At 35.3% G+C, this 25,198-nt stretch overlaps 2 protein-coding genes across 2 annotated transcripts in view; one reads left to right on the forward strand and one right to left on the reverse strand.

The window, feature by feature from the left end:
- Window positions 1-7,036, reverse strand: part of ext1a (exostosin glycosyltransferase 1a) — a 49,870-nt gene extending 42,834 nt beyond the window's left edge. The window contains exon 1 of the mRNA XM_026283237.1: window positions 5,433-7,036. Within this exon, the coding sequence (XP_026139022.1) occupies window positions 5,433-6,346 (914 nt within the window). The 5' untranslated portion in view covers window positions 6,347-7,036. The remainder of the gene's footprint in view (window positions 1-5,432) is intronic.
- Window positions 7,037-17,741: 10,705 nt separating this feature from the next.
- LOC113115690 (double-strand-break repair protein rad21 homolog) lies at window positions 17,742-24,842 on the forward strand. The gene is made up of 14 exons (XM_026283238.1): window positions 17,742-17,892; window positions 18,739-18,923; window positions 19,008-19,137; window positions 19,235-19,334; window positions 19,451-19,557; window positions 20,542-20,739; window positions 20,818-20,940; window positions 21,520-21,651; window positions 21,821-22,044; window positions 22,123-22,276; window positions 23,047-23,192; window positions 23,269-23,451; window positions 23,983-24,063; window positions 24,139-24,842. The coding sequence occupies exons 2-14, from the start codon at window positions 18,780-18,782 to the stop codon at window positions 24,328-24,330; spliced, it is 1,914 nt and encodes a 637-aa protein (XP_026139023.1). The 5' UTR covers window positions 17,742-17,892; window positions 18,739-18,779; the 3' UTR covers window positions 24,331-24,842.
- Window positions 24,843-25,198: the final 356 nt, after the last annotated feature.

A 25,198-nucleotide genomic window follows, 5' to 3' on the forward strand; every position in this document is an offset into this window, starting at 1 on the left:
GAAAAAGAAACATCAGACTCAATTTTAATGGTGTTTGCCCATGCAAAACTCATCCACTCATTCGCTCATGCTTCAAACTGAAATCATGACTGACTACAAAAACTAAAATACGTGAGGCTACAACGAGAACAATGATACTCTCCACTTATTGAGCTTACCGCTTAATTTGAGAGGTTTATAATTAATCACGGCACTCAGACACAAGCCCTTAAAGACGCTTGGCGATGTTCTTATCAACAGGGTTTTGATTAATAAAAGGGAATGTTTTATTATTATCGCCAACTGAATGCTCTCACCAAAATGTTTTCATATTCCAGTATATTACGATCTCCAGAGTTTGTGAGATACATGGCTCGTAATTGAGCAGCGAGGAAGAAGTGGAGAAGCCGATGATTTGTGAATAGTCTGCTGTCTGCTGAAGTGTGCTATCTTATTAAAGCTGCTGCAGAGCCGGAGTACATAATTACAGCTGCTCGTGAGGGCGAAAGTAGTCAAATCTGCATTACAGAAGTGAGATAAGAGCCTTCAAATTACTACTTCCTTTATAGAGGACACAATAACATGGGTAAAGCTCTGGAAGAGCCACAGATCCGCTGTGAGAAAGAGATGATATATTTAGACAAATGAGATAAAAGTCAAATGCTACTTGAAAAATTCTGGAATACAAAGGGCAAAAATATCAGATAAAATTGAATGAAAATTTAAATTTCATAAACATGACTAACTCAAGCTATGAAAAACTGCTTCATTGATATGTATGACTGGGATTAATGTAAAATCACTGGAAAATCTGGCTACTATAGACATGCTTGAGTACACGTTAAAGAAAATCAATATCCGTACAATATATTGAATATTTTTGTGATTTTCCCCATGAACTTTTTTTCCCTATAAAGTCTCAGAACAGAAAATTTAACAGAAAATAAATAATTTTATATAATTAAAAAAATAAATTATTTAATTAAAGATTTTACAAAATGAATTCAATAAAATGAAAATGTAAGATTAAATTTGATTACATAAATTTCATCAAAAAAATTAAAATAATTTTAATAAATTTTAAATGTAAATTAAAGTTCATAAAACAAATAGATTTCATCATATTGTATTAATTCAAGCAACAAAATCAAGCAGACCATCCCTCTAATTACAAAAAAAAACTTATAAAAAGTTTTTTTAAAGACATTTTTCTGTCCATGAACATGAAATTAACAATAAAATAAACACTGAATAAGGGCTGATTTTTTTTAATAATATAAATTATAATTTGTGGCACTTTTATAATAGTATGTGAATGCACTGTTCATGAAAGAAGAGTCACAAAAAAAACTGTATGCAAAAAAACTTCAAGGTTTCAACTATAGTGTTTTTTCTTTATTCAAAAAAGACAAAAAAAAACTAATGATTTGCACCAACCAACATGAAGCAGCAGACGGGTTTATTCACTAACAACTGCATATGTATGTCAGCTGTCGTCCCCGGTCTCATTTTCTTTTGTCAATGACAGCAAATAAGCCACTTCCTCAGAGCCCCAATGAAGAAGCAGCCTAATAAAGGATTGGGATTGGTTTAAGATGATTAGCTGTGTTAACAGGGCACCAGAGTAAATCCAAGGTTATGCAACCGAACAGGCATTGTCATCAACCAGTGTCCAAGTTCCTTTGGAACAAGCACTCGCCAATCAGATTATAGCTAGAGGTTCAACAGGCACACGGCCTGAGCCTTTAGGTGAACTATTCTTTTAAAGACTGATGTGCACAATAACTGCATGAAGATACCTTCAAAAACAATCCATCGCATGCAGTTCTATTTGGTCAATTTCAGGCTATTCGTTTTGTTTCATAATCTTTCGTGAGCAAATCTGAAATGCTGGACAGGAATGATGCAGATGATTTTGTGCTCAAGAATAATTCATGAACCTGAAATCTTCAAGCGGAGAAAAAACATAACATGAATAAAATACATCTGATCAATTATTCAGCGCCAGAGCCGTCAGCATTACACATTCACAAGAACGGTCATGTTCAACAACTTCAGCATCCTTCCTCGTAGAGCGCAAGCGGAGAGAAGGCCTATGGCTACATGCTTGAAATGAGAACGGAACGAACATCCGCCTCCAATGGAAATACGCCATGCATTTTTTAAAGTTGTCATTCTGCACTTTGAGGAAAATGGTCCATACTAAATGCATCAATGCATCCAAGTGTGCAAAAATTTAGCTTTAAATGTGTAAGGCATTTTCCCTCAGGATGTCAGAAGACGTTTACTACATTGCAACTCCATGATCAAAGTGAATTTGGTTCATATGAATATATTAATGGGTGGAATTCAATCACATCAAATTCTGAAAGCAGATCTAGGAGTAACTTGCAAGTATAAATGGCATCATTAACATTTGCAAATGGTTCTCTATGCACAAAAACAGTCCTAGATTTAAACATCATTAAAACAACATAAAATACGGTAAAAACTGAAAAACCTTTCCACTACTGTTCTTGCACCCAATATCAAAACACACGTGGGTAATTCTGAAACTCTCTCTAAACCATTTTAAACACAACTGTAACACAGAAACTCTACTGATGTATCTGCTGCATACAGTAATGCAGTATGAACTGCAAAAGGTAACTATTTATGAACACTGGTGACTTTATAAAACGTCCTAAGCAATAACACCATGTTTTAAAATGATTTCACCAGGGTTAAGGTCATTTTATGCATTCAGCTTCACATTATGCCCAAAAAAACACTGCTTACACATGGTTAAATCATTGTAATTTTTGGTCTTGAGAGGCCACTTATTTCTTTTTTTTGATTGAGATGAAAAGTAAAATTTATCATTTTGGGTTTTCTCTATATGCATTTAAGAGGAACTTCAAAAAAAGTGACAAAGAAATCTGACAATTATAGAAATATTTTTTTTCAAATGGTGGTAGACTTTTTCAGCCAAATTTCAGCCAATCTGAGATGCTAATACTGATTACAAAAATGTGTCAATTCCAAAATCAACCCTGTGAACTGAAAATAAACAACTCAGAATAAATATTGCTTAAAATAAGTGTTTATTTGACTTCAGAAATGTTAATCTCATCTGACATTAGAAAATGAGAGATATGTAAAAATGACTTAGAAAAACTGGTGTAGGATTTACTTAAGAAACCACTTTTGCTCTCAAATATTGCAAGTCAATTTCCAGAAATATGGCAAAGAAATGACAAGCGACACACAGAACTAAATATGAAATTAAGTAGAAAGACTAAAATAGTATTTTCTTGTATAACACACTCCAATTAACCTTTTCATAGATATTTTTGTATTATTATTGTTTTTAATATTATTATTATTTAATTTTCTACATTAAAACATCATATTTATTTCAATGTGCTATTTATATTTTTTTCTGTAAAATTTCTAAGTGAAAACTGTTTATACCTAAACTCTTTTTCAGTGAACATCAGCCATCCTGCCATCTAGCTAGATATTAGCATCCAACCCTTTTTTTAAAAACCAGTTAATCACCATCCACGCCCAATTCAAAGGGTGAATAATATTTGAGCGACGTCTCATTGTTAAGTGCATGACTGCTGAAGCACACAGCTGTGTTTCGGCAGGGTTATGTAGTTAACTGTGTGAGTGGCATGCAAGTATCTCTTCAAGTCACCCAGAACAGCCTGTCGGTAGGCGGGTTGATGCTGAGGTCATGCTGCCAGAGACGAGAGGTCAGCCGGGACACAGGCTTTCCTGGGTGATGGAGTGGGGTCTGGGAAATGGCTGTTTAATCAGAGGGAAGGCTGCTCCCCCCCACTGGCACCAGGGGCATTGTTTCCACTAATCCTTCAGAGCCCCCCGTCCCACGGAGCCACCGGGGAAAAAAAAACACAGCAGGAAACCAGGGCTCGAGGCACCCACGGAAGAGACCAAGATCACTGTTTGTTAAACAGTGAAGTAAAGGGGATGCAAGAGTTTGACTTCTTAACACCTGCCATTCGCATCAAAGGGGCATAATAATAATAATCGAGGAGGGAAAGTCAAAGTACATGGCATAATGTTTAGTGCAATCCTAGTTCAGATGCAAACAGATAAAGTAGCATGACACAGACGTACTGACAAACACATCTGAGATATATCCTGATTGTGTGTAGTAGATATTCTGTGCGTTCAGGGTTATGTCATACACACTGAAAGCTTTTGCTTCCTACAAATGGTACATCTTAATGCATTAAAGCCAGAGCAGCTTTTTCATGTGCACTTCAGTTGGAAATGATATGTTACGCTTTGCATCAGCTTAGGGTTTAAAACCATTGCTTTAGAAAAAAAAACTAGTTTTTTTCATCATCTAAAACAAACTGATATCTGGTACAAGATGAGCATTTCAGGATGCAACACGACGATCAGTGTTTTTTCCACCAAAATGACAGCAAATATGTTTTGATATCACTTCATAAGAAATGATATGATTGAAATATGAAATTAATGTTAGATAATTAATTTGAATTCTTAACCGATCATTAAAGTTTATTTAAATAGTTAAAAGATCATTAATATTTTTGCAAATATAAATGTTTTGGACTGAATGGAACTGCATTTGATTATAAAATATCAAACCAAGTAAAAATTATTTGAAAGAAAGAGCACATGCACAATATTCCAACAAAGCATTTCTCAAAAAAAAAAAAAAAAAAAAAAAAAGAAAAAATAAATAATAATAATAATAATAATTCACTGATCATCATGACATCAGTTGCTCAAGTCAATGCAAACACACCAGAAAAGTGAAATGTTGATTTCAACATTGAAATGTGAAAATGTTTTTTCAGTTTCTTTAATATTTCACTATCTAATGCAATGGCATTCACTCATTTAAAAGTCTATAAACACTTTGTCTTCATTATGAAAAATACATCTATTGTTTTAATCATGACAAATCTAAAAATAATGTCTTTTGTGAAATGTTTTGGCTAAAAAAAACAAATTTCTTTGACATCTTCAAAAAATCTTTAATCCATCTTTAATAAAAAAGAAAGGCATAAAAGAAAAATTTTGATAAATGTTTTGGTTTAAAAACAAATATATATATATATATATATAATTTAAATTTAATTATGAGAATTAATTTATTTAATAAGTCTCTAAAACATCTTTAATTTGTCTATAATAGAATGGATGTCATAAAAACAATGTCTTTTTGGTTTTTAAAAATAAATCAAATATAATTCAAAATTACATTTAAATTTAATAAAAAATCTTTATTTAACATTAAAAACACTTGATATTGATATTTTGTTATTTACTCCAATGGCATTCATAAATATTTTTTAGGGCCATTGCACATTATCTACTGATCTGTTATCTATAGTATTACAATATTTAGGATTTATTAGTTAGTTGTAATGTCTCAGCATTTTTGACAGAAGAAATCCATCTGTTCTTACCTGTCATATTCAGTATTGTCCTTGTCGCAGCGAGCATCTTTATGTTTCTGCCAGTCTTTGCCATGTTTGCATGTGGTGAGGAGAACCACATCTTCAGCATTATGGATGTGATGAAGTGCATTCCTGGTATCAGATCCAATTCCAGTCAGATAGCGCTTGCCTTTAAAAACCAGCACATATTTCCTAAAGGGAGGGATGGTGTTGTATTTTAAATACCCCCTTTCTCCTCCAGTCCGGGGGTGATCTTTGGAGAACAAGGGGATGGAGATGTCAAAATTGGGTCTGAAGTTCTCGGTGCTGATGCTGGCTTTGGCCAACATGGCTTGTCCGATATCAAACCCCAAATCCTCTGTGTAATCCGGCCATGTGCCCGAGTACAGGTTAAAGATCAGGTGGTTCCTCCCGTTATTCCATAGGTTCAAGTTCTGGATCTTAGTTTTGAGGTTGTGGACATATTGAGGAGACAGCTGGTCTCGGTCCAGAGTGTCGAGGTTCAAAACAAAGAGACAAGCCTGTCCCGGGTCAGACGTGTAGAATCGGGAGCCCTCGATGGAGGACAAGATGTTTTGGTAGCTTTCTGAGATCTTCTCACCTTTCTGTTGAGGATAGACATAGACTTTGAAGCCGTTCCTCCTGCACAAGGAGAAGTCAAAGCAGGAGTCCATTCTGCACTTAGAAGCTCTGGAGTTGTCCTCTCTTTTGTGTCTCGGAGAAGCGCGGACATTGTAGTCCTCCGTTTCAGTCTGATCCCACGGAATAAAAGCTTGTAAGGGGTCTGAGAAGTGGGGCCAGTGTGGATGGGGGTCATCCCCTCGGTTTGGACTCCTTCTGGAAGCTGGTCCCTGCAGGTAAAAGAGGAGAAGGAGGCTCACGCCTGCAGAGAACAGAATTAAATAGCGTTTTTTGGCCTGCATGTGTCCTTAGATCCAGATGGAGCTGGTTGCTGATGAATGCAAAGGTCTCAACTCCGACAGGACAGCATCTTCCACAGACCTGCAGGGATTTGATGCTCTCAACTTCCACCTTGTGATTCCAATCCCAAATCCAGAGCATGTGGGCGACTTAACCTTAAATCCTTGTTATGGATCTACCTCTCTCCTCTCTGGTCCCTTCGTTCACATTAGACAGCATCTAAACTCCTGACAGATGACACCTGAACCCTGCTGGCCATCGGGACTGTTCTGGATCAATGGAAACCATCAGAAAAAGTACTTTCAGAGAAGACTTCTTCAAATCCAACTCGGAGATATCACAAAAAGCAGACGCGGTCAGAGAAATGTCCAAGAGCTGGATCTCATGTGATGCGCGTGAGTCAGAAAGACCCTGTCACAAACTTCCCGAGCGGATAAATCCCCACAAATCCGTGTATTCTCACATATTTTCCTCTGACAAATCCTCCAAAGGCTGGTTGTCTTTACAATCGTGCCGTTGTTTTATAAACACTCGTAAAAACATTACAAACCGACACGTTTTTCTATTCCCTGCTACATTCTCAGAGCGTTCGCGACGCCGACGATACAACGTTACGTTCCAGCGCTTTAATCTGAAGCGTCCAGTTCCGATTGTTACATTGTAGCATTCCAATCCCAGCACGACGCCTGCTGACGTCACGCGCTTCCGTCGTACACCGCGCCGTGATAGGCTCGCGTCATTTCCGAGCGGGCCGACGCTACTGTAACCCTTTCACGGCCAAAGTCGAGCGTGAAGTAATTTTAAAGCAACAACAGCAAATTAATTTCTCAAAATATAAAGAAAGGCTTAATTATTCAGACACTTAAGCCACACTTTAAAATGTCAGATGGGTTTTGTATTAAATATCAGAATATCAGTAAGTGGCTCTGATTTTAAACATAGCTACTTTTCAAATCAAATACAAAAATAGATTTGAGATTAAACAATTCAGGTCATCAGACTATTGGCTGTAAAGTTAGCATGTCTGCTTCTTGTCAAATTTAGATTTATGCAAAACATATTTATGTAAAAGCAAATTAAGACTTTATATTTTATCATCATACCCTATAAAACAAAGAATAAGATTCTGAAATGTAAGATTTGTGAACAATATCAGTGGCATAGCTCACAAAAATGGCACTGAAAGTATACAAAATGGCACAAAGTTCAAATAACATATGCCAGAGTTGACACTCCTATTACTAGAAACTGGTTTAAAACATGATTTAACAATAATAAAGTTGACAAAAACATTTAGAAGTGGCACAATGTGATGACTGGCAACTGACTGAAAATACATTAAACAAATTTTTTTTTTAAATATGGTCAAATATCCAAATCAAACTGATGTCAAAAACTTGACATGGCATTGATTTGATGTAAATTGAACATCAAACATATTGGCCAACATATACATATTAAACCAATTTCAGTGGGTGAACTTCCTGTTTTCACCCAATTACCACTGGAAGAAATTGGCATCCAAACTCAATTTAAAATGATGTTACAGCACCTTGATCATGTCTTTACTAATATTTGACTTCAGATTGATATCAAGGTGCCACTGGGTAGGAAAAAAAATGTGTGAAGATTTTAATTCCATGGAAATATAACAACATACAAGTTTAGAAAAACATGTGGGTGAGTAAATAATCACAGAACATTAATTTGGGTGAACTATTCCTTTAAAAAAGGCCATAATGCACATGTTTTTAATGTATAATAGTTATTTTAAGAGTAACAGCACAATAAACTCAAACACAATAAAGAGTAAAGAACGTTCTCAACATTGATGTTCACATGTATATTATCTGAATAAAATATATCAGTTGGGGCCATGAAATATTTCTTTGAAATATTTGTACAGCTGCAAGGGTCTGAGAGAAGAGAGAGCTGAGACGGGGAGGTGCAAAGGAGGCATTTGACACCGCATTCCTCCGAAGTTGTGGAGCCGTGTCCGAATTTGGGTGCTCCTATGGGCCAGTGATCAAAGTGGACGTCTTGCCTCCTCTCCTTTCTGTCCAGCATTCCTTCCATCCTCTCATTCTTTCCTTTGGAGCTAATATTGGAAGTCACATTTCTATTCACACGTGGTCCTTTGAATATGTTTGATTGGCACACATGGAACTGTTTTCTTTATTTTCTGTGCTGATTTAAAATTCTCTGTTTATTTAAAAATTGTAAATTGTGATCGTTTAATGCAATCACTATGACACCAGACTTGCTTTGATTGTCAGATTAGGACTTTATTATTCATTGTGCAGCTTCATAATAGACATTTGAAATATTTAATAAAACTTTTTATCTACATTTTAAATGATACCATATCATTAAATATAATAAAATCTTATTCTGGAAAAATGGAACAAATCAACGGCTGACTTTGAGACTTTCTGGAAAGAAATTAATCATTTTATTCATCAAGGATGCATTCAGTTGATCAAAGGTGCAGTGAAAATATTAATAATAACAAAAGATGCAATGTGAAAAAAAAAAAAACATGCACAGACTGACCGTTGGGTAGAGGGAGAAAGTAAATGCCATGGTTTATCAATAATTAAATGCTGGCTCAAAATGACTCTCTGGAGGTCTGGAAGTTACCCTCAGAACAACATGACCAATGCAGAGTCATTTTAATTCCCCAACAGCCTCAGCAGAACCTAAAAAACTGTTATATCCAGTGGGGCCATCATCATTAAGCATCATTAGCATGCTTTTGCCGCTAGGTTGTTGACATGATGTGTAGATTTTAGACTATAGTCTCAGCCTCACACTCACGGACCCCCACAATCCATTTACTGACCATCTGATGCACGCTGCACACAAAAGACCCCAAAGCCCACCCTTCCGCCCATGCTTTTTACTTTTGGATGAACAGAATTTTATGACAAAGTCTATACACATTTCTACTCATCTGCCATTTTTAATTGTGTTTTTCGTTTAGAAAAGGTTTATTATTGGGGAATGTACTACATGCTCAAAAATAAAGATTCAAAAAGGTTTTTTTTTTTTTGCACCGATACCATTGAAGAACCATTTTTGTTCCTCAAAGAACCTTTCAGAGAACAGTTCTAATAACTAAGAACCATAATTTTCTTAGTGTGAAGATCATAGTAATGTAAAGAAAAACATTTCCACTGTAAAGAACCTTTTGTAGAATGAAAAGTTTCCATTGTTGTTAAGGGTTGTTCATCAGTGCTACTAAATAACAATTTTGTCGCTCAAAAAAAAAAAAAAATACTTGATTGAAGATATATGGACACAACTGAAATTAAGTTTTTATGTTTACTTAAAGTACAAAACAAATAGAAATTTAAACATTGATATGTCTCTCTATTTTCTATTATGGTAAAATGTATTTTAAGCTAATTCATTGAATGTTTTTTTTTTTTTCATAATGAAAATAGCTTATTGACTTAATTAAAAAACTAACCATTTCAAGTCAGTTTAACATGGTGCCATCACTTTTAAATGAGAAAACTGATACAATGGTGTTAAATCAAATTGAATTGTTTAAATAAAGTATAAAGTAAGAGAATCTAAAAATCATTTTTTAAAGGGATGTTCAAACAAAAACTAACTGATCTGTCACTTTACTCGAGGCAGTGCATGGCTAAGTTGTAAAGTAGTGCAATATGACTCTATGAGATCATCAGTAAGAATCATGAAGAAGCCAAATGATATAAGCTATTTTATACACAAACACAAGATAAATCTTGCACTAGATGCTTTCTCATGGTTTTCCCTCCAGGTATTTTTAGCAGTTCATTAAGTTCATTCTTAACTGCGAATGTAGTCTATCATGGTTGGTTTATGTCAATTGACCGTAATTTCTGCACTTCAGTTATCACGAAGAAACACGCAGCACTCTGATCTCCAGCAGATATATTGTGGGGAAACCAACATACGGCTCATCTGTTAACAGATTGTTTGAAGTCTGACAATATTGCTGGAAGAACAGAGCTGACAAGTACTTCATCAAATATTCTTTGACTTACAGTGAAAGAGTCTGTTATTAATAATACAGCAAACGAGCCAGAACAAAAATAAGTGTCAAACTCAGGGTGAATGCCAATGGGATGGTTGCTATGACTCAATATAAGTAAATATAACCTCATACTTCACCTGATTGTTGAGACAAGGAACGAAAGAGGCTACTGGACTGCAAACATAAAATTGAAGAAATAATCATGTTTTTTTGTTTTTGTTTTTTTAATAAATGCAACCTACTTTTATTTCCTAATAAATCAGTGTTATAATATTTATTTATATACTATTAAAGTATTTGTAATATTTTGAATTTGTTTTAATATTGTTCATTTTGATATTAGTTATTTTTTTCATTTAATTTTCGTTTAACATTTGTTCAACATTTTAAAAATATGTATTTATTTATTTCACATTTATTAATTTTAGTTTAACATTTATGCCTTTGCCAGAAGAAGCTTTTTATCTGACTTATATTGCATTCAAGGTAAACATTTTATCAGTTCAAACTGTACGCACTACGCAGTAATTTTGTCAATTTTGCACAAATGTTTTTATTATTTTGAGTGTTTTATTTTTCTATTGAGCTTTAATTAATTTATTTATTTTACTACTTAAACCTATATTATTTTGTGTCAATTATTTACCAAGGTAGTTTTAATTTACATCTTTTAATTTAATGTTTTCCTTTTCATTTATATTAAATTTTTTCACCTTTATTTAAATTACTAAAACCAACTGATATCATTTTAGTTTTAGTTAACAATAAAAACTCTTGTTTTCAAAAACCTATTTTTTCCCCTGTCCTAGTGTCAATGGATTTTGCCAGGGATAGTTAGATTCTTTGACATCCACATGTTGCTAAACCAGTGATGCGCTACTCTAATAAATGCACAGCACATGTAAATGTTGAGTAAAATATTTAATTTTAATTTGACTGAACTTAACTGAACATCCACTGAGCTTCCTAAAATGCATTCTGGGATTACATACTGTATTATACTGTTTACATAGGCAGCTCAAAGCTCACTATATGTTTGGCAACAGAAGCCCTTTTTAAAAAAGGAAATACATCAACACTAAATAGTATGGGTTTTTCAAAGTTTGCTGATATTTACGGAGTGATGAATAGATTGCAATAATGCTCCAACTGCTTGACAAAGGAGCAAATCTGATGTAAAAAAATGCCAAAGCACTTGACTTGAGTTGACATTCATATTCAGTGGTTGTTTAACCAGGGCTGTTTACACTAGTGCATGTCATTCATTTTCAGACAAATGTTCAACCTATTGCGAAAGTGCATTACATGGTGCTGTGAGCACATCAAAACACAGAAACAAGATACAATTAACAAGCAACCACCTGCAGTGATATATGCTGCGCTGTGTGAACAATCTGTCCTAGATATGAATGACTACATAAGCATATGGAAAGATGTAAAGACAACGTGCCTTTGTGTTATAATCCTCAGAGATCTGGGATGGTCTAGATCTTTCCGCAGATAAAATCTATTGCAGATTCTTTTGCGCAGTCATCCATCAATACAGAGGCTTTATTGATGTAGAAATAATCTGACTGTCAAAGGCGTGTTAACACCATCTTCCCTAGTTGCTTACTTATAACAGTTCAGGGAGAATAGCATCATATCAACAGCGCTGAATTCCTAAAGGCTTCATCTAATCTCTATGTGCTGTTTGCTATCGGAGGTCGCAGAATGAACAGGCTGATACACGTAGAGACTCCAATGACATGACGATGAGGGATCTGATAGGATCTGAGTCTGTTCGACGTGGTAAAACTGCTGTCAACTTTCTGAGCAAGGAAGAAACTATTTTTAAGTTTACTGAATCAAAGACTGACAAGTTGGTTTCACACTAGAAGCGAGGAGCAAAACCTTTAAGCACAATATGAGAACATTAAAACTTTTTATCAAGACAAGGAGCACGCAAGACATTTTTGGACTGTACCAAAGCATAAAAATATCATAATATGTTTGCAGACATTTAGGTGACAGGTTCAAATTCATGCTTGTTTCTTTTCCTGAAAAACAATTTCCAGTTATTCTTCTTTGAAACATGTGTTCCATGTCAGAATGTCTGTTTTTGTTTTGGTCTGTGTGACTCTGCCTGCTGCCAATTTACCCAATAGGATTTCAACTTCCTGTTAGCAGAAAACACTGTGTTTTGCAGCCATGATAGGCCCTATCTAAAAAGCTTTAAAACATGCATTAAAACACGGATAAATCAACTCAACCCCTTAAGCTTGTTGCCTTGCATTGCCATTGCGACCCTTCACTTGGAGTTTGATTGACAGGCAATCTGACCAATAATAATGCTGAATATGCCATGTCTGTCCGACAAACAAAGCAGACAGTTGAGTAGATTAATGTTGTGGTCTTGAACTCGAAAAATTGTGTGTGTTGACATTTTTCCATGGTTGCAAACAAGATACCCTCTGATGTTCACTAATGTTTATTTAATGCTATAACTAGTAAAGCATTAAATAAATAAATAAATAAAATAAAGAATTAAATAAATTAAATAAATTATTTAATATTAAATTAAGAATTAAATAAGGAAGAAGCATTGATAAGTTAATGTGCCATTAGAACTGAGGGTCTACATTGATCTGTCATGACATAAAGAACCACAAAACTGGCAGCAGGAGAAATATCACTGTCCAGTATTTTCTATTTGGACCCATTTCAACCATTAGCTGTCAATCATTCATGATGAGCATAGCATAAACATGATGAGCAACATGGAAAATGTAGGGTTAGTTAGGGGTTTGTTCAAATCACTGCTGAGCATGTGCTGCAGGGATCATGTATTTTTGAAGGCCAAAACATAGGAAGGTGTTCACATTTTAGCATTTCTGGTTCCATCATCTTGAAATAAATGTTTAAATGCCTGCAATAAGGTCTATTGTTAACATAAGCTCAAGATGTTTCCCATTTGATTCTACAACATATAATACATCAGTAATAACCCCATCATGAGATAACGTTTCTTGTAAAAGGCAGTTGTTGACAAGTGGCTTAATGTGTCTACAGAGGTTGTCAGGGACGTTAAACGTCATCATAGCTTTCACATCCTCGTTGTGTTTATAATCCCACTCTTTAAACTCTCAGGGAAGATGTTTTGTTTTCGTTTTTTATATATATAAAAACTGAAAGAGTTTAGTTATGGAGAGGCTGAAGTCATGCCACTGTGTAGTTCCTTTGTAGCCTGCGTTTAGCTTTTACTTAGTGATTGTATTTAGGCTTAAAAAATGATAAAAAATTTATAAAAGAGATATTCATTTGTGAATATAATCATGATGAACAAAGATTTTTCACATTTTTATTGGTCAGAGAGTTTATTTTCTGGAATAATCCAAAAGCTAATAAATAAATGCTATAGGGTTAATATCGAGGGAACCAACGTGATATGTCATGATTAAAGATATGTCATGCTGTATAGTTGCCTATTAGGAATGCATGGCTTACAAAAACACTCATAATGATAGACTGTGTGTGCAATGCCAATAAATTTTTTTTTGCAATGCTACATACCTAAAAAATTGAAAAGAAATATTCAGCCTTGCCATCAAGCCTGCCAGCTCTGCGGTCTCACGGCAGGCCATGGAGACCATTTATATGCAAATACATCTGACAGTTTCAGTCTGTTCACATAATAAAAGACAGACGTTTGATCAAGACAAATTTCAGATCAGAGAGTTGAGGTCTCCAGTTGCGTCTTTTCATCTGACACTCACCTATAAACGCTCAGATCCTCCTCTCTCCATTTCTGTCTCATTTCTTATGCTTCTCTCACTTCTTGAGCTTCATTTAGATTGTGCTCAAATTTACACATTTATGTGCATCTGAGATCAATGAAATAAATCATATTGATGCATGATATTTAAACAAGGTTGCATATACTTGATTAAACCTGATATCTCTTTAATTTTTCAGTGTTTCTCCTTGGGCTCACATTATCTCCTAAAAAAAAAAAAAAAAAAAAAAACAGAAAGAAAAACAAAGGAACAAACCTGAAAATCAAATGTGAACATCTCAATATGATTTTTTTTTTGCATCTAACTCTCCAAAGACCAAATAATCTGAGCCATATTTCTCACAAAACTCTCTGAGATACTACACATATACTGGAAAATACTAAATTTCCCAGTTAGATATTTAAAGTGCATTTCCTTTTGTCATTGAAATGAGTCACAATGTGCCTTTGTAGCAAAAAGTTTCAACCTCCAAAACAAGTCTAAAAACTTCTAAAAACCAGTTTTGTTACAAAATTAAAAAAATGGCATTTTGACGATTTCGAATGTGATGTAACACATCGCTAATGCAAACAGCAAAAGAGAGCCCGTGTGAAAGAATCGATCATGTTTTCTGTTAGCATGATATAAACATAAGAGTAGGCCTATATGTTAAGAATATGAAATACAACTTAGTGAAATATATGATCTTTGATGTAATCGCACAATCAGTGTTTCAATCACAGAAAATGATAATAAATCGGCTTGTGAACATGCCACTACACAGGAGACTCATTCAATGTCCATAGCTTGTTAGTTATAAAAGGTTAGATTGTTAAAATGGTTAAATATATGCATTAGATCATAAATGCATTGTATTTAATTGACCTTATTCAGAGTATTTGTAAATGAATCTTGTCATTAAAAAGTAACTTGAACATTTTTTGCATTCTTTAGAGGCCATTTTTCTCAAAAGCAACATCAAATTAAATGATTATCTCCACAATGATTTGAAGTTGGCTAGAAATATATATAGAAAGCCAGAGACTTTTCCCCAAACTCATTGAGACGTGTTTCTGCCACAATGACTAATAATCGTGGATCAGGTCACATAAATGTTCATGTATGGCCTTACTGCAAAATCAGTTTGACAATATCTTTATTCATGAGTAAATAAACATATGAGATATAAATTCATGCTGAATGCTGTATTTCTGCGCTCCCTGAAAAATGTACAACAGAGATTTTACATTTAATATCTAAAATGGCAGACCACATGTCACTGTGATATCTCGCACCTTTTTAAATATGAGATTGTGGACCCTAGGTGGCTCACAATTTTTTCAATTGAACCTGAGCCTGTGTGGAATTTCAATTGGATAAAATGGAATCAATTCACCAAGAGTTTTAATTTGCACATTTTGATTAGTCTCTTTTCTCAGAGCTGTTCCCAATGAATACAAACCACGTCTGATATGCTAAGCAATGCCATCACCTTTTCTCATTACCATGCCAAACAGACATGAGAGGAGGGCAAGGGGATTGTACACGTCGACCTGTAGCACTTAAGGGTTTTGTTAACTCTGAGGCATACCTTTTGGGTGAGCCAGTTCGATTAGGTTTTATCTTGGTCATCTGTTGTCAAGGCTCTGTTCCAAACGGTGTCCCAAAAACACACTAAATTCTAAAGGAAAAGTTCACTAAAAATAAATAAAAATTGCCTATCCAAGATCTAGAAAAGATCAGAAAAGTTTGGAGAAATGCACATCACTAGTACACCAATGGATCCTCTGCTGTAAATGGGTGCCGTCAAAATGAGAGTCCAAACAGGTGGTAAAAACATCACAATAATCCACATGACTCCAATCCTTTAATTAACATCTTGTGAAGTGAAATGCATGTTTGTAGCAAACAAATCCATCTTGTCCATCAAATCCATCAACAAACAATGCCTCCTCTAGTGAAGAAATCCATCCCCTATTGTCCAACAACATAGTTTTGTTTAGAAATGTTTTGGCTTGTAAATGGTGCTTCACCTTGCATATTTTCTCAGATTCAGACAAGATGAATTTTTCACTGGAGACAGCAATATTATGGCTAGAGGACTCGTGTTTTAGCTGTAAGCAATAATATGAAGTTAAAGATGATGCATTTGTTTGCTTTTCTCTTACTTATTGTGATGTTTTTATCAGCTGTTTGGATTCTGACGGTACCCATTCACTTCAGAAGATCCATTGGTCAACAACTGATGCAATGCTAAATTCAGATGAAGAAACAAACTCATCCATCTTGGGTGAGCCAATTTTCATCCATTTTTCATTTTTTGATGAACTATTCCTTAGAATACAAAGCGTACTTGATGCACTAATGCATGAAATCAAGATTGTGTAGCTAGAATCAATGTGCACAAAGATTATGTTTTTAGGGCATACACATTTACATGTTTATGACTATTATGCAATTTCACATTATGGTGTCTCAATAAAGCACTGCATTTCTAATGTGACAGGGCCTTCCACGGTGAAATCTAAAATTGTTTCCTCTGAAAATTCCTGTGTGCCTAAGTGAGATCTAAATTCATTTAGACTCTGTATCAAGGGTGCAGTAGATCAATGGCAGAGAATAGCTTTGGGTCTGTGCAGCGAACGCCCCTTAATCACCTCACCCAGTTTAAATCAACTTAGCACCATGAAAGAGACTCAGACCTTTGATGACTAGCCTTTGGTAACTGAGTCGACTCCTTCTTAATACAAGCCAATCAAGGCCTGCAGCAAACTACATGCAAGTAGTGAAATCAATTATTCCTGACTGCACATTGATCAGTTTAAATATCTGAGGGTCATGTTTATACGTTGATCGTGAGAAAAGAGTAATGATGTGTATTTTTAATTTCCTTTTGCTTATTTATGTAGAAGGGAAAGCGATAGGGTTATTTTTTGTTGCAGAATATTTCAAATTGTATCGGTTAAATATATATATATATATATATATATATATATATATATATATATATATATATATATATATATATATATATATATATATATATATATATATATATATAACTAACAAAAATTAAAAGACGAGGAGAACCAATTTTGTCAAAGAATCCAGTTCAGTCAAAGGTTCATTACTTTCTTACCTTTTTATAATCTGAAAAATCTTCTTTTGCCACAAAGAAACAACCATCTTTATGGAACAATTTAGACAAAAAAAGGTTCTTCTATTGGCATCGTGAAGCGAGTGAGGATCACCAGACCATTATTGGCCTACATAATTTTATCTCATTATTCTGTCTGTAAATTTATGCATTTGGCAGAGGCTTTTTATCCAAAGCATTTGAATACAGTGCATTCACAAGTATACCTTTTATGAGAACGTCTATCACACAAAACAGACTGTTTATACATATATTTACCATATATTCACTCGCTCATTGTTGTGACGAGTCAGCTTTAAACCCCGCATTCGTTTAGTAACACAACACCGCCCTCTGCCAACCGCACAGCGCGCTGTCATTGGACTCCACTTCAGCCACGTCCTGTCAATCACCAGCTAAGCCCTTCCCACCGCCAGCCTCCCCATGCGGCCACTTCCTGTCAATCACCAACTAAGCACCGCCCACCGCCAAATTTTGACTGTAAACATCCCGCCGAGAGCGCGCGCCATCTTTGTCGGATTCAATGAGAGGAAACGGTTGCTAACTTCTCTCGCAGAAGGGGAGAGAATAAACCAGCCGTAAATCAACACGGATAACATATTTTGAATGGTACGTTCTGGAAAATGTGTGTTGTTGCAGATAAATGTGCTCGTGAAACAGAATATATTAGCGGGAGGGTGAAATTTGACGCTTGCGTTCCGTACATGCTGTTGCTCATCAACAGTTGGCTAATGCTAGTTGCTAACGATAGCTTTAAAATCATTTGGCTTTACAGGAATTATAAAAAATAATAAGTATTATAGGTTTTTAACTCTTATTCGTTATTTGTGAACAAGAAAAATGCACTCTGTCATGTATATCTTAGAAGTGATAGATTTCGGCTATTTTAGAGTTTAAGTACGTTAACGTTAGCGCAGTCTGCTAATCTGCAATTTAGCCAAGCGCTTGTGGGAAATTAACTCAACTGTTTTGCAGCTTTATCAAATGCATTTTTCCTGTATTTTGCGTGTATTCAACTTTTTAAAGTTTTGCATTGGAATGCTAAATGTATAAGTTTAATTTGATAATACGGCGTTTTGTGGTGTGCAATTGTGTTTTTCCTCGCTTCAATGTTGGTGTAAAGGCGGGCAATGCTTGTAAATGCTGTTAATGTAATATATCTGACTATTGACTCCGATTAAGCGTACTATTTTTATGCAGATCTAAACCTGTATTTAGGTGTCTTGTGTACGATTAGATAATTTCCTGTTTGTGCAATTCATTGGCTGGCTATGGATTAATTTGCGTTAGAAATTATGCATTCTATGTTTATCATTTAACCTATTCTGTATCTCAAAACCTAGCGAGTTGCCTGTGATGCTTAAAATGCTGCCTAGGTAGGCATGTTCCAGTGCATAGTTTGAGTCATTACTATATGCTGAAGTTTTGAATGAATACTCTTGTGTCTCCATCCAGGTGTAGCAGAGATCTCAAAGTTTTGACCAGACACCAGGGCAATGTTTTACGCCCACTTCGTCCTCAGTAAACGTGGGCCGCTAGCCAAGATCTGGCTGGCGGCCCATTGGGACAAAAAGCTGACCAAAGCACACGTCTTTGAATGCAACCTCGAGAGCAGCGTGGAAAGCATCATTTCACCAAAGGTGAGCCTGCAACACTGCTTCATCTTTGCTTTTGAATGGTATGTTCATGCAGATGTTAATTCTGTTTTGTTAATGTTAAAACAGGTGAAAATGGCTCTGCGTACATCTGGCCATCTTCTCTTGGGTGTGGTGAGGATCTACCACAGAAAAGCCAAATATCTTCTGGCTGATTGTAATGAAGCGTTTATCAAGATCAAAATGGCTTTTCGACCAGGTAGTGAATCTAAACGTGTATTTTTGTGAAATCTAAAGATTTCAAAGTCACCTGGGTTTGACTGTCTGTATTTACTAGAATGCATTGTGTATTTTAGGTGTCGTTGATCTGCCTGAAGACAACCGCGAGGCTGCATACAACGCCATCACCTTACCAGAGGAGTTCCACGATTTTGACCAGCCCCTTCCTGATTTGGAGTAAGAAACACTTATTGGCTTAAACACAATATGTTTGATGTACATTAAGACACGTTCTATATATGATATACAGTGAGTTTATTTTGAATTTATGATTTATAAATCCTCTATTTCAGTGATATAGATGTAGCACAGCAGTTCACCCTGAACCAGAGTCGTGTTGAAGAGATCACTATGAGGGAGGAAGTAGGGAACATCAGCCTCATGGCCGACAATGACTTTGGTAAAAAAAAAAAAAAAAGAACACATTTTTTATTTTTATAAGTGTTTCCCAACAGGTCTGAAATGTTCTTGTGTTGGATGATTTTTTTGAGTGATCCTATAAATTATATTAAAATCTATGATGACAACTATTCACAGTTCTATTAAAATCTTATCACAAAGTTTTTTTAAATTCAAACCATTGCTATCGGCCCAAAATATGGGTCCCCTATCCAAAATATTGCTTTCTTCAGTGAAAATGTTGCTTTGTTTGAGTTGGTAGAGAAATATGCAAGAAATATATCAAGCACCATTTTCAAGTGAAAAAAAAAAAACATGTTGGTGGATTTTGATATTATTATTTATAATATTATTACTTTGGAAATCTTGCAAGCCTTTTATTTTTCATTGATGTTATCAGATGTAATTATTTTGTATGTCACAATTGTAAACATAAAATGTGAACCTTTAAAGCAGGGTCTAAAAATATATATGGTATTTTTATAAAATGCATAGTATACATTTACCTAAAGGATCCTGCAAGCACTTTCATTTTTTTTCCTTCTAGACTCATACTGCACTAAAAGTGGTTTGATAATGTTGAATGTTACAGGGAGTGATTATTGCAAATGCAGATCCCACTGTGTTCTGGTTAAATTCATTTTATTTATTTGTTTGTTGCTAAGGTTTGCATATGGTGGTGTGTTCTTTACAACAGCTTTTCTAAAAATATATCCTATTCCTAAAATAAGAAATATCCCAATATATCGCCTCGCTTACAGTATCTCAATGTATCACAACATATCATATTGCAACCCCTGTATCGTGATACGTATCGTATCGCCAGATTCTTGCCAATACACTGCTATAATTTGATCCCTTACCACCCAGCAATAATTCTGGCTCCCACAGATTGGTTATGTTCCCATGTGGAACATAGATTAGTCCTGCCACTTTAATTTTTAAGTTACTCACATGTTACTTTATTCTGGTAATGTCATATCAGGTGACTTTGGCATGGATGATCGTGAGATGATGAGGGAGGAGAATGCTTTTGAGGTGGACATCATCCATGGATCCTCTGCCGCCACCCTGCTTCTGGAAGCTGAGCCCGGTCCCGCTCACCTCCCTGACAAATCCACCAACCTTGACTATGATGACTTCGGGGATAACAACCTGGAAAACACTGATGGTGGAATTCTGAGTGAGTTCCGATTTGATTTGACCTGTATATTGTTCATATGATGATGTGATTATAAACCTGGAGTCTGCTCACTTTTAGTGGATAAGATTCTGAGCAATGAGGATGGTGGTGGTATATTTGATGATCCTCCAGCTATCACTGACAGTGTGATGATGCCTCAAGACCGTGGCGATGATGACGACGACTTTGATGCTTTTTCACGTGAGCAAATCCTACAATTTCTAAGCAATGTGGAAAATAAAGTAAACATTTTTACTACTGAAATTTTGCCTGCCATGTTAAGTTTTTACAGAAATGTAAAAAACTAAAATAATCTTTGTATTCATGTTATTTCCTAAATAAAAAATTATAATTTTTTGAAAACATTTGATATTGAGTTGTGTGAAGCAGTTTAACCAAATAAAACATTAACTATTTCATGACATCATCAATACATGACATAATCCTAAAATTTCAAAAGCATTTTTCTAGGTAGTAAACTATTTGGTTAAACTTGGTATAGGATTAGTGTTTGGTTTAGAGTTAGTTGAATGTAATTATTCATTATGTACTGCTACAACTATCAAACAAATAATTTTTTGGTGTTTTACTATTGAATCTATTTTATAATTAAAAACCCTGATGCACAATCATGAGGATATAAAGTAAGGGGTCTTTTCTGTAATAACATTTTCTGATGAACTTTTGAGCTAGAAATAAGCCTATATGAATTGCATTTTTTGAATTTTTAAACCAATCTGAACAGAATTAGTGTCAGGTAACATGTCTGCATTATTTCAGCCGCTGCTGGTCCTGACAGTCCAGACTCTGGACCAGTGGAGCCTCTTCCCAACACCACAGACCAGACAGAGCAGACCACTCTGGTGCCCAATGAAGACGAAGCCTTCGCTCTTGAGCCTATCGACATTACTGGTAAAACTTTAAACAATAAATGAATGATTGAAATGAAATAATTACCAATATATTTACATTGAATTGATTGATAAGATGCTTCTCAGCCTTGAAGCTTGTTTCGGTGAACTATATTAAGAATATTATGTCTTAAATATAGATTAGTAAAACACTTGTGGTGTGTCCTCAGTGAAAGAAACCAAGGCTAAGAGAAAGAGGAAGCTCATTGTCGACAGTCTGAAGGAGTTGGACAGTAAGACTATCCGTGCTCAGTTGAGCGACTACTCCGATATCGTCACCACGCTGGATTTGGCTCCTCCTACTAAGAAGCTGATGATGTGGAAGGAGACTGGAGGCGTGGAGAAGCTGTTCTCATTGCCTGCTCAGCCTCTCTGGAACGGCCGACTGCTGAAGGTGATGTTTGATCTTATGTCACTGTGACATCCCTGTTTAAGCTCAGGGCTGAAATAAAGGGAAATGTGTGTGTTGTAGATGTTTACTCGCTGCCTGACTCCAGTGGTGCCTGATGAGCTGAGGAAGAGGAGGAAGGGAGGAGAGGCTGACAGCCTGGAGGACTTCCTGAAGGAGCTGGAGAACCCAGAAGTGCCCAGAGAGGAGGTGCTGGGTCACAGGAGCGAAGTGATTGGTAAGCTCTTGACTTACTGTTGAGTAGCTACAGAAGATCTACTATTGCAGCTTAACACAGGTTTACAAACTGGTGTCCACAGGGAACACAAGTGAGTGATGGGGGAGGGGATCTCCAGAGAAGTTGGTGTAAAAAAAAAAAAAAAAAAGTGAAAACAAATAAAGAAAAGAAATAATTTCCTGAATAAAAAATATTCAAATAAATAATACAAATGTATTTGAATAAATAGATATAATTGTGCAGCACTATAGTCATTAGAAAACATATGATACAATACAAAATGAATTCCAAAGTGTTTTCAAATTGTAGATATAAAGATGAGAAAATTATAAAATAATAACAATGAATTGAAATGTAAATAATAAAAAAAAATATTTCAAATGCATCTGATAATACAGTACTCTGTGGAGTAAAAAACATAATTTATTTTCTACAATATAAATTGGTTCTTGGATGTTTTAGTATTTTATGTTTTAGTGTTTCAACTTAAGTTAAACAAATAACTAGCTAAAAACAAATCTACAGTTAATGTAAAATTGTATTTGAAGTAACGAAAACTAGGTGTTTTTCATGGTTATAGTTAATGAGAATAACCTCAGTTTTTATAAATGTAAAAATATAGTTGCCTTTTAAGTTTTAGATTGGGGATCTCTTAAATGGGGAAGATCATAATTGGGGGTCCATGGCTAAAAGATCGAAAACACTGGTTTAACACCGTTGTGCCAGTCATTTGAAGCCTCGGGTGAAAGTCTCCTACTTGTGCCCTACAGATCAGACCATCATGGAGGAGCCCAGTCTGCTGCAGGCTTCCTCTATGGAGGGCAGCAGAACCGCTCTGGATGAGACCATGATGCCACCTCCATCTCGCCAGCGTGAAGTCAAGCGCAAGACACTTGAGAAAGAGGCCGCTTTGCCTGTAAGTCAACCAGATAATCATGCTGCCTCGTAAAGGTTTTGGAACAAAGCCTAACAGTGTACAATTGTTATTCCAGCAAATGGGAGTGTTGGATCAGACGCTTCAGCCTGTGGATCAGTCAGTCCTCTCCCAACAGCTCGACATGCCCCAGGTGGATCTTCCTCCTGAGGACAACAACGACCTCTCAAGACTGGTACCAGAGCTGGATCTGTTAGATGACAAGAACAAAGAGAAAGACAAGGAAGACAGCGATGAAGAGGTGAGATGTTTGTGGTTTACAAGTGGAAGAAAATTTTGACTTTGCCATTACTATGGAAGTCCATTCCCACAATTCCGAGAAATTCCTAGGAAAAAAAAAGTCTGGATTGTGAGATAAAAAATACTAGTTTCCCTTTTTTGTGTTGGGAAAAAAATGTTTTCAGAGAATGTCAGAATCTTGAGTGATTATTAACTCAATTGCAAATAAATATTTGCTACATAAATATGAAACTATGAACTCTTTTGAAAATTTGATATTTTTCTTAGAATTGCAAGTTTTTTGAAAAGTTGAGAAAAATGTCAAAATTCCAAAAGTTTGTCTTTTAACAAAACAAAACATAATTCTGACTTCACAATTCTGAGTTTATCTCGCAATTCTGAGGGAGATAAAATGCTAGGAAAAGTAGAATTGAGTATCTTTATTTAGAACTGTGAGAGAAAGTCAAAATTCTTTTACTTTTTTTATAATCCCATTAGGTAAACAAGCTTCCATATGTTACTGATAATTGTTTCGCTGTGTTTTAATAAACAGGGCGAGGAGGGACAAGGAGACCAGGACCAAGAGGAGCGACGGTGGAACAAGAGAACTCAGCAGATGCTTCACGGTCTTCAGGTTTGTATTTGGACCAAATGTTCACCATAAAGACGTTTGAAACGGGTTTTTTCACATTCTTCTGTGTTTTGACAGCGCGTTATGGCTAAAACCGGAGCCCAGTCCATCAGCCTGCTGGAGCTGTGCAGAAACAACAACAAGAAACAGGCTGCGGCCAAGTTTTACAGCTTCCTGGTGCTGAAGAAACAGCAGGCCATCGAGCTGACGCAGACCGAGCCGTACAGCGACATCATCGCCACGCAAGGACCACGGTTCCATATTGTATAGATGCATACTCTCCATTTCTTTCTTTTTTTGTTTTTAGTAGTTGTATTTAACAGTTTTGTTTTGCTACTGTTGCTTTTTGTACCAGTTTTTGTCCTTTGGGGCCAATTTTAAAGGTTTTGAGTCAAATCCTATAGATCATGAAGACACTGTACTTACATAGGTGTTATTTGGTAGTACATGTTGGAACTCCATATTGTCAAAACCATTGGGATTTTCAGTTTCACTACTTTTTTTTTTCTTCCATTGTTCTATTGTTATTTTCCTTCATAAGCTTTACCACAGTAAGTTTTAAATTTGTAGTAGAGTTAGTTATGTGTACATTTTAACTTTTTAATAATGTCAGGATTGAGAGACCGGTTTATTTTTGGAGACCCAAGTGGATTTAATGACACAATAGTTCAGTGTTTTGTATCTCTCTTTTAATGGCAATTATGATTATTAAAGGTTTGTTAAACTCCTACATACAATTGGAATTTTTATGCACTTGTGATTAAATTTTGATATTGATTGGAAAAATGTTTCCTATGTTCCTCTCATTTTACATTGCTTTTCAGTATTTTTTCTGAATTGGATCGATAGTATGCAGGCACTTTTTTTGACCAAACAGCCATATTGTTTATTTTTTAGTTTTTTATTTGTGGTTAATACATTTTTCTAAAAGTGCCACAGCAGAAAATGACTAATCTAACTTTTTATTTTTAATAATATTTCAACAATAACTTCATTAGGTCTCGGTATTTACACGTTAAAAAGTAAAAAAATAAAAATGAAACATTACAATTCAAACATTGTGAAAAAGTAAATTTTGTTGCCAATTAACTTACAGTGTGAGCAGCTACATTATTATGTGATTAATATCACAATGCAC

The sequence above is a fragment of the Carassius auratus genome, chromosome 16 (assembly GCF_003368295.1).
Source record: "Carassius auratus strain Wakin chromosome 16, ASM336829v1, whole genome shotgun sequence".
In the NCBI taxonomy this organism is placed as follows: Eukaryota; Metazoa; Chordata; class Actinopteri; order Cypriniformes; family Cyprinidae; genus Carassius; species Carassius auratus.